At 40.5% G+C, this 18044-nt stretch overlaps 1 protein-coding gene across 1 annotated transcript in view; it reads right to left on the reverse strand.

Annotated features, from left to right (window-relative positions):
* The window catches only part of IGF2BP3 (insulin like growth factor 2 mRNA binding protein 3), a 117483-nt gene that overhangs the window by 99219 nt on the left and 220 nt on the right, over nucleotides 1–18044 (reverse strand). Inside the window, exon 2 of the mRNA XM_073581423.1 lies at nucleotides 17136–17196. Within this exon, the coding sequence (XP_073437524.1) occupies nucleotides 17136–17196 (61 nt within the window). The remainder of the gene's footprint in view (nucleotides 1–17135; nucleotides 17197–18044) is intronic.

Here is an 18044-nt window from a genome sequence, read left to right on the forward strand (position 1 = left end):
ATCTCTAACAAATGTATCATCATTCTAGATTACACAATGCATCTCTAACAAATGTATCATCATTCTAGATTACACCATGCATCTCTAACAAATGTATCATCATTCTAGATTACACAATGCATCTCTAACAAATGTATCATCATTCTAGATTACACAATGCATCTCTAACAAATGTATCATCATTCTAGATTACACCATGCATCTCTAACAAATGTATCATCATTCTAGATTACACAATGCATCTCTAACAAATGTATCATCATTCTAGATTACACAATGCATCTCTAACAAATGTATCATCATTCTAGATTACACCATGCATCTCTAACAAATGTATAGACAATCACCCCACCTTTCTTGACCAATATGCTAATCTCCCGGTAAGCAAAAAAATTAACCAAAATAGTAAAAGGGGGTTGTCCACTCATGGAAAAGTCTTCATCAAAAGCTGCAGATTACCAATTAACAGTATGTAACACACCCTAACAGTTTGTATGTTTCCACGGTCAGTAAAACGCTGCGAATTGGACGCTTCGTACAGCCGCAGAGTCCAAATGTTACAGCATTGTGGAGGGAATTTTATGAAATCCCATCTCCACTATGTGTGCAGGGACGTCTCCGGCTTCCCAGTGCATACGCATATGTGGTGCTCTTTTCTAGACCGCAGCATGTCATTTTATCTTGCGGAGACGCGCCGTCGCCATAAGATAAAGTCACCCATACAATGTATAGGAAGTGGTGATTCCACATGGTTCAGTGAACACATGTGGAATCAGCACGCATACAAAAGCCGGCAGCGCTTTGGACAGAGTGGACATGTGCTGCGTCCAAAGCGCTGCCAATACTGGCCATGGAAACATACCCTTAGGATTTAGCTCCTCTAGCCGGTTCCAGCTGTGACTACAAGGATGCGATTTATAGTTTTGTGGTCACACGCACTCTCAGCGTCATCTAAATAGAACACTGCAAGACTAATCGACTCGTGTTTGAAACGATGCAAATCGCATCCTTGCGTTCACATGACAGCCACAGGAGCTGGAGCTGAATCTTAACAGTGCATGCATTACACACCCTTAGAAATTGGCAAGTTGCAGCCAATCTTGCCGAAGATTTCACCAGGAATAGAACTACAGACATGGGCTCAATTAACATTTCCCAGTCCAATATATCTTTGCCTAAAAAAAAAAAAAAATAATATATCACAATTCTTCATTTTGACATGCTGCAACAAGACATCTGAAACCATATGAAGTTCCCCGAGTGTGTTCAGCTGCAGTAAGGATCCATTACAAAAACATAAGTGAACCCTCATGAGACTATGCAATATTTATTAAAGAATTTCCACTCCTCAGACAAAGTCTACAGAATGGTGCTTGAAAGTTTGTGAACCCTTCAGAATTTTCCAAATTTCTGCATGAATTTGACCTAAAACTAAAAAGTTACATTGTCACTATACCTAAAAGTATATAAAGAAAACCAAAACAAACAAATGGCTCCAAAATATATTAGACTGCCATTTTTTTCAATGATAATAAATGATAGAAAAGCACATATGAGGCAGAAAAGTATATGAACCTTTGCTTTCAGTATCTGGAGGACCCCCCTTCAGGGATAATTGTATCTAAACATTTCCAGTAATTGCTGACTAGTCCTACACATGTTGAAGGATTTATAGCCCATCCCTCCCTAGCTCTGTTATTTGTTATGAAGCGGTCCTTGGCCCAGTTGCCGCAAAACAGGCCTAAACCATGATACTACCACCACCATCACGTTTCACAGAGGAGGTTTTTATGCTGTAATACAGTGGTGATTTAATTCCAGCAATATTTTGGTCTTATCTGTTCAGAAAACACTGTTTCAATTGCCTTCTGGCTTGTCCATGTGATCTTTAGCAAACTACTGTTGAGCAACTATGTTTTTTTAGGAGAGCAGTGACTTTCTACTTGCAAATCTGCCATGCACACCATTATTGTTCAGTGTCCTCTGGATGGTGGATTAATCAATATTAGAAAATGTGAAACAGGCCTTTCGTTGCTTAGCAGGTACCTTGGGTTCCACAGTGACCTACGGCTTGCTCTTGGAGTGATCTTCGCTGTGTGACCACTCCTGGAAATAATGGTCCTGAATTTCCTCATGTGTACTCAATCTCTCTGTGAATTGGCAGAATCAAAACAATTTATAGATGATTTTGTAACCCTTTCTAGTGTAAAGAACATCACAAACTCTTCTTTTGAGGTCCTTAGAAATCTCATTTTTTTATGTCATGATACTTCACAACACGAATGTTGCTGAAGATCAAACTTTGAGAAATCCTTTTTATTTAACCATTTAAAAAGGCAGGGAATGTTTCATTTTTTGATGGAGGGCTTGTTTTTTTTTTTCTTTCACATTCTTCCAATAGCCACAACCTTTTACTTTTCCGTCAATAGACGTATAATGGCTTGATTTTCCCAAAACAAATCTGTAGTTTCAAATATCACTAGCTTTGCTATTTAATGTACTGGGGGGAGAAAAAAAAAAATGGGGAAAAAAAGAAAAGCCAAGGGAGATGAAATGGTGAAAAAAAAAAATCTGCCATTTTTGGGGGGGTCTTGTTTTTCAGTGTTTATTGTGCAGTAAAAATGACCTGAAAACAGATTGTTTAGGTCAGTGCGACTACAGTGATACCAATCTTACAGATTTTTTTCTGTTTAAGTGATGATGAAGGTTAGAGAGTGAAACGTTTTGCTAGTGACCCCTTGCTTGTGTGTGGTGAGCTGACATTTTTACTGATAATCAGTTTGAGGTAAATGTGACGTTTTGATCGCCTTTTATAGCTTTTTTAGTGGGGATTTGAGCTCAAAAAATATTCTGGCATAGGATTAAAAAAGAAAAAAATTAGACTCCAATTACGCTTTCAAATCAAATATCACTTTTCCAACTTACAGACATGCAATATTGGAATGTCTAACATTACAAACACAAGATTTAATATTTTGGACTTACTTGGTTTTACAGCTTTTATAGGACTTGTGTGAAAATGTGGGGTTGCTTTAAGTCAAATTTATGCAGAAGTATAAAAAAAAGTCTGAAGAGTTCTAACTTTCAAGCACCATTGTACCAATCTATCAAATGTTTGGCTTCTTTATAAGAGACTTTATGAGAAAGACACCTTTGAATTACCTACTCAGAAACTGATAAGTTCTATGTGAACATTGTTGAGTAAAATTTCTGCATTTCTTGGCAGGAAAAACTTTTTGCGCTATGTTTTTGACTGATTTCAGTCAAGTAAATGGTGAAAAATGCACAGAATTGACATGCTGCAGATTATTTTCTGCATCAAATCTGCAAGTCCAAAATACTCAATGTGTGTAGGACTCTTCGGGTTTCCCATTCACTTTGCTGGCATCGCATTTCGTTAAGAAATCAATGCAGGAAAAAAAAGCAACAGTTCTCCAAATCAGTCAGGAAAATAAAACCAATGTGTGTGCGCGCATGAGATTTCTGAGGGTATATGCACACGTTGCGGATTCCTGTACTGATTTTTCCTGGCGGCAGCAGCAGAACCCGCAGGTAAAATGACCTGCGTTTTACCTGCGGATTGAGGATTTTCTGTGGATTTGCCCTGCGTTTTTACACCTGCGGATTCCTATAATAGAATAGGTGTAAAAACGCTGCGGAATCCACACAAAGAATTGACATGCTGCGGAAAATAAACCGATGCGTTTCCGCAGCATGTGCACAGCGTTTTTTAATTTGCATTGGATAAAATGGTACTGTACACCGCAAGAGAATATGCTGTGGATCCACAGGGCCAAATCCGCTGCGGATCCGCACCAGAATCTGCAACGTGTGCACATACCCTCAAAACTTTGCTGGTACTGTAAAGCACAGGTTAAAATTTGCAAAAAAAAAAAAATTAAAAAAAATGTAGTAAACACTGCAAAAAAGCAATGCGTGAACAGTCTAAAACTTTTACTTTATATTGATAAATCTGTCAGTATTTTAGGCAGTGTAAGTTTACCATTATTTTCTGGTAGCTCAATTCATAAAAAGGAAAACCAAATGTTTACACTTCCGTTGTCTCTTGAAGAGAACCTTTCACAAACTTTTACATTATGAACTGTACATTCCTGCATGTAGCTAAAAGGAATGTAAATAAAGTTATTGTGATCTCTCCATTGTGGATGTACAGGGCGCCAAAATTTATGGCACCTTATATGTTCATTTTATCATTCAATCGGGCGGTTTATTTTGGTCAGAACTGTGGGTGTGCAATTTTCCCAGGCTAAGACTTTTTATGATTGGGCAACATCATAGTGGGTTGAGAGTCCATGTCCACAGAGTTGACAGAAATAAACCGCCCATTAGATGGTTCAAAAAAATAAAATTAACCTAGGGGGCACCAGTAATATTGGCCCCTGTATCTCCAGGGATAACGTTGCAGGAATGTAAAAAGATCGTAAGGTAAAATATTGTAAAAGAATTGCTGTAAAAAAAAAAAAAAAAAAAAAAAAAAAACACAAATTTTTTGTAATGCTTTATTTACAATAATATAATGATATGCTATATTTCAGTGAGGATGGAAGCAGAGTTATACACACTATAAACCAAAAGCTGCAGTGGGCAATGAGAAAGAGCTTAGCATTTATTTAATGTCTAAAGTCCCCATTACACACTGTGATATCGCTAGCAATATCACTGTAAAGTCACCGATTTTGTGACGTTGCAGCGATATTGCTAGCGATATCGCTGCATGTGATACTTACCTCCGACCGGCTCCGCCGCTTCTCATCGTTGGTCGCGCGAGAAGGTCCTGGATCATTTCTCGTCGGGCGCTTCCTGTGGCGCCGACGAGCGAGGCATGGACGCGGGCGGGAGGATGTCAGGATCGCAGCGTCTGACAGGTAAGTAACGACCTCCGACCCCTGCTATGTCGCTGGTGAGATCTCCCTGTGTGGCAGCTCACTAGCGACCACTTAGTGATCCATATCCATCGCTATGTGTAACGGTACCCTAAGGGGCTTTAAAGTGAACCCATCATTAGCCCTTGTGTATGCAATAGTAGCTAGCAGGGTTGTGGAGTCGGTAAGTCCAACCACGGACTCTTCAATTTCCCTGACTCTGAGCCCACAGCCCCGCCTCAGTAAGGAGCATGTACATAAAGTGCAGCACAGATTCATCTCAACTAAAGGAAGAGATCCTTAGATCAGGAACAGGACATTTATAGTACATTTTATAATTTTCCCCAATTTCTTATTAAAAGATTTGACAGCACATCCTGCACTGTACTACTAAACCCAGTTATATATTTACAGTATTTTAGGACCCGATCCACTTTATACCAGCTTCAACCTCACCAAAATGGACACCAACTCCACAGCCCTGGTAGATAGGCATCTTTTACTCTAAAATAAAAATTTTCAGAGAAAGCCGTTTGAAAAGACAGCCTGGGACTATAGGAGAGATGCCAAGCTCACACACTCTGAGACCTATTAACCTGGGCAGGTCAGGAGACATCAGAATAGTTAGGTTTCACCCTATAGTCCCGGCCGACTTAAAACTTGGTTCTCTCAGAATCACTGCAGCATTTCAGAGTACAGCCAGGTCCTGAATCATTCAGTCGATGGTTTGAGGAGCGGGAATCTCAAGACTGGTTCCCTTTAACATTAGCGGGTGATGTAAAGCATATGTGCATTTTTTTTTTCTTCTTTTTACTAATATTTTAACAGATCAATTAAAAAAAAAAATACGAATATACCAGTGGTAATCTGCAACTACAAGCTAGTTATTCCCTCAAAAAAACAAACACAAAGCAGCCCAGATTCCTAGCAGTACTATACTTGGATCAACCTAAGTATGCACCTTTATATCAAAAGGGAGAACAAGATAAGCCCTGGCAGCGGTCATCTCCCATGGGGACATGTCTGTGAGGTCCAAGTTAAAACATTAACATGATTTCTCTTCTTACACAGTGGGACACATGTAACTTCTACACGGGATTAGTATAACTTAAATTTGATACATTCATACATACCTTCTAGTCTATCGCAGTACATCATTGTGGATGATAACCGATGCAATTTTTTTATTAGACAGACTAGTCTAACTTTACACCATTTTTTTCATGGCTTACATTTAAACCACATTTTAAAATGTAGCCTGTTATGTTGTATATGTAGTCTTAGCTATGGACAGCACGGTTAAACAAAAAGGAAAAGCTGAGCAGAGTGATTTATAGGTTTGTTGGAAAAGTGTCAATATAACTTTTCTTTTATTCATTAATCCCAGGTGCTTCTATGCACGAGTTCAATGTGTTGTAGTTCCCAGTGATTGTGCATGCACAGATCGGTCAAGTCAGAGAGAAGATTGTCCATCGCTATAGGACAGCCCATTGGATTGAACTGCATAGAAACTGGGAATTCAATGACTGCAATGTATGTTTTAAGGTCCCGTCACACTAAGCGATATCGCTAGCAATATCGTAACATCACTGGTTTTGTGACGCAGCAGCGATATCGCTATGTCTGATACTTAGCCAGCGGGGGAGCCGGTCGGAGGTATTGCTGATCGCACGAGAACAGCCTGGCCCATTTCTCGTCGTCAGCTTCCTGCTGGGCTTCCTGTGGCGCCGACGAGCAACACGTGGAGGCGGGCGGGAGGACGTCAGGATCGCCTCGTCTGACAGGTAAGTAGCGACCCCCGACTGCTGCTATGTCGCTGGTGAGATCTGCCTGTGTGGCAGCTCACTAGCAACCACTTAGCGATGCACCAGCGATCCATATCGCTGTCGGGATCGCTGGTGCATCGCTAAGTGTGACAGTACCTTTACTGAATCTGTTCCCACAAAAAAAATGTTTAACCAACTTGATCAGCAGCTTCTGTTTGTTAGCATCCTGTATGCAATCAGATATTATTTTCAAAGTTGGTAAATTTTACACACACACGGCCAAAACAGTGTCAACCCTTAATTAAATGTAGCACATGGCATGTAAGCAATAATTCTAGCTCCATCTTACGAAGTCTAAAGCCCTCCATACACTTTAGCTAACTCGTCAGACTGAGTGCCCAAACCTGGCAGTGTGTATGAGGGCGATTTACTGACTGGCTGACAGCAACAAGCATAATTCAGATATCACATTAAGAAGATCTTGTCCACTCATCACAGCTATAGAGAAATTTGAATTAAGGGCGCTGTCACTCACAGCATATTTTAGGGAAAACACTTACAAGAAATGCTGCTAGATGCTCACTAGTAGTCAGTAGGGAATTTGAAAAGAATGTAAGAATCTGCATTTTTGTGTTGTTACATTTGTGATTCAGTTTCTTGTCCCCAAAAATACTGCTAGCTTTTTTTTTCCCACAAAATTTGTAAGGAAAAACAAAAGCTTTAAACTCTAAAATGTGCTTGGGGAAAAAAAATGTGAAGAACCATAGCTGATCAAGGAGTGGATGTGACTTGTGTTTTAGGTTTATGGCTATAAGGCCATATTGATGGGGTCACACAGCGGTCTATAGGCCCCGTCACACAAAGATGCACCAGCGATCCCGACAACGATACGACCTTGTCAGGATCGCTGGTGCATCGCTACATGATCGCTGGTCTCTAAGGTAAATATCAGGTTACTAAGCGGTGCGCATCACTTAGTTACCCGATGTGTACCTTAGAAACCTGCGTGCTCGGGCTGGGAGCTGCCAGCACGCAGGTTTCTAAGGTACACATTGGGTAACTAAGTGACGCGCGCCGCTTAGTAACCCGATATTTACCTTAGAGACCAGCTCCCAGCGCCTGCTTAGAGCGCTGGGAGCCTCGCTGATCGTTGGCTCCTGCTGCCACACGCGATGCGTGCTGGCCAGCCAGAGCCAGAGACCAGCGATCAAACAATGGCCCAGGCCGATCGAGCACGATCAGCGATACCCGGCAGGGTGGCCGGTTGCTGATTCCCGTCACACACAGCGATCTCACTGTGGCGTCACAAAATCAGCGTTCTCGCTAGCGAGATCGCTGTGTGTGACGGGGCCTTACGTGTATATGGAGGCACCAGCCAACTGACCACCGAAAGAGACATACATCACCCATGGTTGACTTTAAATTACCACATTGTTCTCCCCGAGATAAGCCACAGATTGATTAGTCTGCCTATGGCTTACTTCAAAACACAGGAGATACCATTGTGTATGGGAGAGTTGACTGAGATGCCAGTTAGCTGAAGCATTGTTTGGCCAACAGCCATCCAATTCTTATGGTCAACTTTATTTTGTTAGGCCAGTATATTGTCTCCCAGATCAGTTTGAAGGGACTGAAAGAACAAAATCCACTCATACATACCAGTATATATCAATTAGCAATACAATGTCTCTCAAAAGGACAAAAACAATATTCCATTGGGCACTCCAAACAAACATAGATCCTACAAAAGAACAACGGAGTACTGAAAGCCACAATTACTAAAAAATAGATTTAGTATTCCAAATATATAACATGTTAATAGACAGACTCAATAAGGACAAAGCGTAATACAAAAGCTCATGTGTGCTAGGACCAAAAAACACTGTTGTAACAGCGAGGGAAAACTAGCAAGCCTCAAAATAGAATTGTTTTTACTCAAAAATAATGTGCACAAAGTGGTTAGTGCATATTAAAGTGCGAAAGGGAAAAGCATTAAGTAGTGGTCTTCATAATTCCTCAAACAGTTAATGCGACAGACCCAATCCTAATTGAAAAACAAGACTAGAGGTATGCATGTCTTACCCATAGTAAAGGTGCCAGTGTGTATGTCCTGTAGCAGCCCCGACACGCGTGGGCTTCCTCGGGGTTGCTACAGGACATGCACACTGGCAGCTTTACTATGTGTCCTCCTCGGCAGGGGAGAACACAAAAGAATATGCAAACATTACAGCAGGTTGTCACAGCTGATTCATTCTTTGAGATAAAAATGCTTGAAAAACAAATAAATTTTACTAGAATCAGCTGTCTGTATCCTCTCTCTTGTGCTCTCCCCTGCCCAGGGGGTTTGGTATGATCAGACCATGCTCCTGTATGGTCAGACACAACCATTACATACTTATAAGATTATCTCAGCACAGGAACATTTTTTTTTTTAATACATACAATTGTGGAATTTATTATTATTACAAGATCTATTGATTAAAATGTACTTTCACGATGCATTAGAAAATTGAAGACTCAGATGTCAGTTTCTCTCATAAGAGTTTCTCTGTATTTCTCAGATACAACTCATACTTATTATAATCTATGGCGATGTACACATGTACAGTGCCTACAAGTAGTATTCAACCCCCTGCAGATTTAGCAGGTTTGATAAGATGCAAATAAGTTAGAGCCTTCAAACTTCACACAAGAGCAGGATTTATTAACAGATGCATAAATCTTACAAACCAAAAAGTTATGTTGCTCAGTTAAATTTTAATAAATTTTAAACATACAAGTGTGGGTCAATTATTATTCAACCCCTAGGTTTAATATTTTGTGGAATAACCCTTGTTTGCAATTACAGCTAATAATCGTCTTTTATAAGACCTGATCAGGCCGGCACAGGTCTCTGGAGTTATCTTGGCCCACTCCTCCATGCAGATCTTCTCCAAGTTATCTAGGTTCTTTGGGTGTCTCATGTGGACTTTAATCTTGAGCTCCTTCCACAAGTTTCCAATTGGGTTAAGGTCAGGAGACTGACTAGGCCACTCCAACACCTTGATTTTTTGCCTCTTGAACCAGGCCTTGGTTTTCTTGGCTGTGTGCTTTGGGTCGTTGTCTTGTTGAAAGATGAAATGACGACCCATCTTAAGATCCTTGATGGAGGAGCGGAGGTTCTTGGCCAAAATCTCCAGGTAGGCCGTGCTATCCATCTTCCCATGGATGCGGACCAGATGGCCAGGCCCCTTGGCTGAGAAACAGCCCCACAGCATGATGCTGCCACCACCATGCTTGACTGTAGGGATGGTATTCTTGGGGTCGTATGCAGTGCCATCCAGTCTCCAAACGTCACGTGTGTGGTTGGCACCAAAGATCTCGATCTTGGTCTCATCAGACCAGAGAACCTTGAACCAGTCTGTCTCAGAGTCCTCCAAGTGATCATGAGCAAACTGTAGACAAGCCTTGACATGACGCTTTGAAAGTAAAGGTACCTTACGGGCTCGTCTGGAACGGAGACCATTGCGGTGGAGTACGTTACTTATGGTATTGACTGAAACCAATGTCCCCACTGCCATGAGATCTTCCCGGAGCTCCTTCCTTGTTGTCCTTGGGTTAGCCTTGACTCTTCGGACAAGCCTGGCCTCGGCACGGGAGGAAACTTTCAAAGGCTGTCCAGGCCGTGGAAGGCTAACAGTAGTTTCATAAGCCTTCCACTTCCGGATGATGCTCCCAACAGTGGAGACAGGTAGGCCCAACTCCTTGGAAAGGGTTTTGTACCCCTTGCCAGCCTTGTGACCCTCCACGATCTTGTCTCTGATGGCCTTGGAATGCTCCTTTGTCTTTCCCATGTTGACCATGTATGAGTGCTGTTCACAATTTTGGGGAGGGTCTTAAATAGTCAGAAAAGGCTGGAAAAAGAGATAATTAATCCAAACATGTGAAGCTCATTGTTCTTTGTGCCTGAAATACTTCTTAATACTTTAGGGGAACCAAACAGAATTCTGGTGGTTTGAGGGGTTGAATAATAAATGACCCTCTGAATAAAATTTTCACAATTTAAAAAAAAAATTAAACAAAGAAATAACATTCTTTTTTGCTGCAGTGCATTTCACACTTCCAGGCTGATCTACAGTCCAAATGTCACAATGTCAAGTTAATTCCGAATGTGTAAACCTGCTAAATCTGCAGGGGGTTGAATACTACTTGTAGGCACTGTACATGTATTTTTGCAGCTCAAAGAGTCCTCACAAAAAAGGGAACAGCATTTAGATGCCGTGGGCTGTGCTTTTTCATGGATTGTTTATTATGAGAAGCTTGAGAAACTGGTAGTATTTTTTTTTTTTCAATCCAAGAAAAACCGATGAAACTGACCAAACTGACACTAGGACCATTTTGGGGTTGTTTTTTTTTTTAAAGGTATGAGAAATCACTGAAATCTGGATGAGCCCTAAAGCCTCCTATAGTGGCAGCCCACCACCACTCTACAACACTGAGTACATAGCATCTGGGGATCTTCACAAAAATTTCACTACTATAAGAATGAAAGGAAGTTGTGAACATCTTAAAAGAGAACCTGACAGCATGTTTTACCCATGGAAATAGTGGCCTGCTGTGTAGGCGCTTACCCTTTAATGAAAATACTGTTTTGTGTGTAGAGATCAGACATGCCAGACATGAGAAATCTAGCATAGAAGCCAAACCCCCCAGTGCACTTCCATCCTGATTTACATATGGCTTTTACACTAGGTCTTTATGGCAAGCACATCTTTACAGAAGTAAAAGAGGGGTATAAGTTACATAGACGATAAGCTCCTATACAACTATACTACTATTTCCATATCAGGAATCAGAGGTTTGATTTTCAGGCCTAAAGGGAACCTAAATAAAAGACAAAAAAACAAAAAGGATGCAGTGTAGCCACCATGTCGTCTCCTATACGCCACACACATGGTCTCCTTTCAGAAGCAGCAGCATGGAGGGCATTATACAGTAATACTGAGCTGCGTAGCTATGAATACAGCAATGGGGCGAGAATCACCCACTAGAAACCGCAGCCACCCATTCCACCTCATCCCTGAGGAGGAACTTTTGCATGAAATTTGGTCTTGTAATTCAGTAAGAGTAGGGGGGGAAGAAGTGAATGAATTGTGGACAAAAACAATTTTGTTTGATACATCCCTGTAGACTGAGTCCTCGTGGGCAGGGTCCCCTCTCCTTATGTACTTGTGTGTCCCTTGTCTTACACATGTTTGTTTATTATACTTGTCTATATTTCCCCTTTTCACATGTAAAGCGCCATGGAATAAATGGCGCTATATAAATACATACGACTTCCCTACACTCACATATACTGTTGATATACGGGGAGATTAGGGGAGTTATTTATTATTGTATTCAGTATTATTTCAGTGTCATCATTGGGAAAAAAAAAAAACGAAAAACAAACATGTTTCAGCAAGGACTGTGAGCCGATTAAGGAACTCCCAAAATGCAAGTCAAAGACATAATATCACTCCAAGACTTCTCCCGAGTAGCACCAGTGCTTTACCCCAAGAGATTAGAACTAACCACAACTTACACAGTTTTAGGCGCTCCCTAAAAACACATCTGTTTAGAGCGGCCTATCAAATCCTTTTATATAGCCCATTCACTATATCCGAAACTAACTGTCCATCAAACGCCACCGCACTCAAAAGCGCCACAAATACTGTCTGGTGACAACCTCCTGCAGCCTTTATCTATCCCCCCATTTCCCCAGGATGGCTGGACCATCATTGTAGATAAGCACCTGTACTCTCTCCCCCACGTCATTGTAGATTGTAAGCTGTTACGGGCAGGGTCATCATTTTTCTGTTATTGTATTTTCTTTAACGTTGTTACTTATGACTTGTACTGTTGATTTGTAAAGTGCTGAGGATTAGGTTGGCGCTATATAAATCAAGATTATTTTTATCATCATCACTTATGTATGCCATTATCTCATGGGTATGTCTAGTGTAATTAATTTTTCAAATAAAACAGTATATATGCCAAGGCCTTATATACAAGGCAAAGCAATATAGCAGGACAGTGCCCACTATACAGGGGAATGTAGTACACAGTCTTTTCTAGAAGCAAGGCTGAGGACCCGCCATTTATGGCCACTATCAGATGCATATGGTCAGGAAATACGTGCCAGACATTAGCCACAGCCCGGAAGAATGCTTATGGACTCATTGAAAAGAAAGCAAAGTGAAAAAACAAAACAAATCAGTTTTTTTTCAGTAGGCATTTCTGTATAGGAAAGAGCAGTCTCCAGCACATTCTTGTACACTCAAACAATAAGGTGACACATAATGACCAGATGGAGGCCTAAAGAACACACTTTTGGCCTTGGTGTTGAATTGGGGACTATAAAAACCAGAAGTATACAGCAAGAAAAGTTCCCACCATATACTTTGGGCTAAGCGCACAGACTGCGTGCTCTTAGCCCTTGGCATTTGGAGTAAATACTTTCATAATAAGTCATGTGATGGAACATTTAGAGACTCCCCCCTCCCTCACATATTCTATATGAATCCATAAGGGTACGTTCACACAGGAACAAAGACCCATAACAAATTTGACAAACGTTCTGCAAAAACCACCTACATGTTAAAGGCACAGATTTCAAGAAATACATCGGAACGGGTTAAATCTACAGTGAAAGTCTGCACCACAGGTCAATTATTTGCATTTTTTTTTTTTTTTTTTTTTTAAAGATGAGTTTTCTAAGATATCCACTTTGCTTGTACTGCATTATGCTGCAAATATTTAACCTGCTCCACACGTGGATTTTTTTGGTTCTAAAAGGCAAACCTCCATATGGAAGCTAGGAGGAATGGAGGTACAATATCTATGGATAAAATATTTTACAAAATAAGGGATTACATTAATGTTTCTCAACTAAAGTCCCCAACTAATCATATTTTAATGATGCCTTTGCATTGCACAGGTAATGTAATTATTGTCCTCTACTCAGAAATTGCCACAGGTGTTCGTTCTCATTAAAATGTATCCACAACACTATTAGGATAACTGGAAGACTCGAGCTCAATAACACTGGAATATGAAACAGTCTTATTAGAGTAATAAAACACTTGTAAACAAACTAAAAAGTAATAGAATGGCTGCAGAAATCAAGAAAAACATTTCATACAAAGTCACACTAAAATGAACCGGACAGTCAAAAAGGTTTTTGCAGCTGCCATGTGAAATTAAGCTTTTTTTGCCATGAACACATCATTGTATATATAGGGTCACCAACTGACTCAGTAAATTCCTGGACAGTCCATATAACTGTCCAGCACATGTAAATTTAAAAAAAAAAAAAAAATTTTTTTCATTGAAAATGTTTAGGCAAGTTATTGTGATTGTGTTTTTGCACTTTAATGGCAAAGACTACATTTTTTTCTAACTTTATTATTCAGTTTTTCAATAGTTCATAAAAAGTTGGCTTTTAGGCCAAAAAAAATAATCCCTATATTTATATAATTAGATACACATATTGGCTGGTAAAAAAAAAAATTTGTTACTAAACCATACATCAAAATTTAGGTTGTTTCCACACCAACTGAATGGATTACTACAATCTCCTTTCGCAATAGCAAACAATTCTATGTGTGAACATTGTCTTACAGATCGTACAATTGTAATTTATACAGTAATTAGTATATATAAAACTATTGGTGCAAGGGAGAGGCACAAATTTCCTGATCATTTATGGTTGTGTGTAAAATATATATCTGAGTGTAATAAATATATACTATACACAACCATAAACGAACAGGAAATGGCTGATATCAAACGTAGATATTGGAAAATTGCCGCTCCCCCAAAGTTTTATAGGGAATAACTTTTTTGAATGAACTCCATCACCCAACAGAGAACCATGACTGGAGCAGTATACTGGTAACAGGGACAGACCTTGTCAAACACACAGAGCTACATACTGCTACTTTCTGCTTTGCCATTTTTTATGCTGTATAGATTATACAAGTGAAATGCTTAATCCATAAAATTTGCTAGTGCTATAGAAAAAAAAAATAAAAGCACAGAAAACCTAATATTCTAAAATTAAGGGGGGGGGAAGAAAAAAAAAAAAAAAAAAAAAAAAACACACCCCAAGCAAATGGGAGTATATCAATTAACAAATACTAAAGATAGGTAGACATATACAAACATTTGAGGACAACCAATTTTGTGTATATTTCTAGAACACACATTACAGGAAGCTAAAATAATATGCTGAGCTGAAATGGTCTTACATGATATATCAAGGTGTAAACAGCTGAAAAGGGAGAAAAAAAAAAAAAAAAAAACTGCAGTCCTTGGACATTCTCTGGAGACTCCAGTAGTGTAATCAGGAACCAACACTGGGGATGGAGCCATTATACACTGCTGCACCCATCCCCCCATATCAGGCAAAACCTTGACAAGGCCCCCTATTCTATAGCAGTCTTTTAATGCTTCAAAAAGCCTTCTGCAGCACCATATTCCCAACCTGCCTTTCACAGCAGGTATAAAGGTCATTCCAGCAACGTGGGAGTGTCCACGTCAGATCTCCAAAGTCCCAACATGGCTTGGAATGCAGTGACTGCTGGGCCCAAGAATTTTACTTTGCATACAAATCAAGCACACTTTGCAATGATTGGTCTCCTGTATTCGGCTCAACTTAATGGCAACCCTAACTGACACCACCTCTTGACCTTCCCCTTATGCAAGGAGGATATAGATTGCTATATCCCATCCCCCATAAATGCATAGCTTGGGCTGCTCCAGAAAGCCTAAAACTAATGAGTGGCGTTGGGGGAGGGGATGGCCATGCATTCACAACACCCGCATGGTATGAGAAAGTTAGAAAATCTATCTACGAAAGTCTAAGAGGCGCAAAAAAGGGGGGGGGGGGGAAGGGCAACCAAAACATTTTGAATTTCATTCATTACTTTTAACCAACCATGACTTCAGCAAATGTAAGAAAGGGAAGAAACCCTCAAGACATAACACCATGCTATTATTTAGAGGAGGGGGAAGGCGGAGACAGTAAAACGGAAGATGTCGGGCTGAGAGAAGGCCTCACTGAAAAATGAACCTTAGATTTTCAACATACCAGCTGAGTGGGTGGGCTCTTACTGGGTACACATTTACCATGCAAACATCAAACAAAGACCTTACCCACCACCCACACCTTGTTTAACCCTGAAAGCACAGTGGTAGTTAATGTATAGGAACAATAATATAGATGAATGGATCCTAAGCTGAAAGAGAGGGGATTAAAGTTCAAAGACCATTACTAAGAATCTTGCAAAAACACCACCAGTGTGCTGTAGAGTGTAAAATACAGATACGGTATATAAAGGAAAAATACACAAAAGGTGCCAAGAGTAAACTTGGAACATTTCAGTTGGTAATAACTGGGGAATATATATATATATATATATTACACACAATATATATCCACACAGGTATATATTTATATGGAATCTATAGCAAAATAACAAAAAAAGTATAACATTTCAAAACTGAGGACTTAGGGATCTTAAAATGACCAATCATATTAGTGTCAAATTTGGTCTGCTATTTGATATCTATATTTTACACCAACTACACACAAGGCCAATATAATATGGATACAATATGACATTTATGTAATTACATTTTGATTTTATAGCAGTAAGTGGAAACCTGTATTTTTTTTTTACTACACACACAAATATAAATAATAGATTTTGTGTTCTTTGTACACCATGTAGTCTAGAACCGTGTAGATAACACGAGCAGCATGAATTGCCACAGCAGTAAGCCTTTCCAATTGGGCCTCAAAATGGCAGCAGGTTCTGTGCGTACTAGAGAAAACCATACCATAGGGAAAATGCAAAGCGATGATGGTGGAGGAGGCGGCGGTGGTAGTAGTAGAAGAGAAGGAGGGAGATGAGGGGGGTGGGAAAGCAAAGGGCCTAAAAATAATCCCCATTTATCTGCTTCTAGGTTGCAACTTTTGAAGTGCAAAAATCACATTTGCATTTAAGAAAAATCACATATTTAGGCTGAAAGGTCTATTGATCACAATAAAACCTGACCAAGCAAGAACAGAAAAATGTGGTAAGGATGTGGCCTATGTGAAATTCAATGGAAAAAAAAAAAAAAAAAAAAAACTTAGACCAAGTGACAAAACAAAAACCATTCACATGCACAAAAAACAGCAGATTGAGGTCACATGAATGCTCTTTTAGCCTGAAACCAGAAGACCAGTATGCAAATTTGCTCTCTATGGTGTACACAACATGCAAACGTAAACGAAAAAAACCATTGTGACTGCTCCCAGCGTTTACAATTACAATTGTTTCCAGTATTAGTAAATAAAAACACCAGCAGAAATAAATCTCTACAAGCCATGTGTGTCAGCCATGGATGTGGGAGAATATGTGTAAATGGGTGATTAGCTGTTTATCCTATCATCTTCCACAATGAATGACATATTTACCTCTGCCTTTTGGGAACTGAGTGTTCAACTTCTATAACTTTACCATGCAGCTCCACTTTCCCTGCAACAAATAAATAAAAGGTTAGTGTTGATGGTAAGCGGTGACATGAGCAGGTCACCATCCCCCTCCCCCATTTACTTCCCTTCCTGCTGCTTTTGCTGCATTCAGCATGAAAAAAAAAATGGCAAAGAGGAAGATGCAACATGTTTGTATCATACAAGGTGGTGCATCCATGAAAATACATACATAGCAGGCATGTCTCATGAGTTAGATTAGGAAGAGGCGACCAGTGTGAGATGAGCAGGGCAATAATTAATAATTAAAAAGCAGAAATGGAGGAGGAGGAGGGGGGTGTGATCGTCGGTTGGGTGAGAATGGCACGATATGTGGCAGCTCTCTTACACAATCCTCGATGGCAGAGAGCTCAGCAGTCATGTGCTATGGAGCTCGGTTTTATGAATGAGCCCCACACATTACTGTGCAGCAAAGCCCGAGCCCCACAGCCTGCACAGGTCACACACACCCGGAGCAGCCCTCGCACCGCACACAGGAGGGATGATGACCATTGGATGCAGCACTACAGAGCATGGGGTGTTCCCGGAGCTGCTTGTAGGGGGTGTGTGTGATGGGGGAGTGAGACCTGCAGAGTCACCTGCCTCCAGCTCGGCGGCAATGAACGGGTTATTGTGGAATAAGCCCAGCACACCTCATGTATAGATTTAAAACATCAAACAATTGGCAATTTTGTATATGGGTCGCGCACACCGAGATGGCACCGTGCAACTTGCTACAAAAGTATCCGGAGAGCACAACTCCATGTCCTCCCTGTACGAGCAGCTCCCCGACTATTCCTGGCCACCGTGCGAACTGCAGCATACAGGGGGCCCAAGCTCGGGCCCTCTGCAGCA

Source organism: Dendrobates tinctorius, unplaced genomic scaffold (genome assembly GCF_039654945.1).
Source record: "Dendrobates tinctorius isolate UK_male_01 unplaced genomic scaffold, ASM3965494v1 ptg000070l, whole genome shotgun sequence".
NCBI classification, from domain to species: domain Eukaryota; kingdom Metazoa; phylum Chordata; class Amphibia; order Anura; family Dendrobatidae; genus Dendrobates; species Dendrobates tinctorius.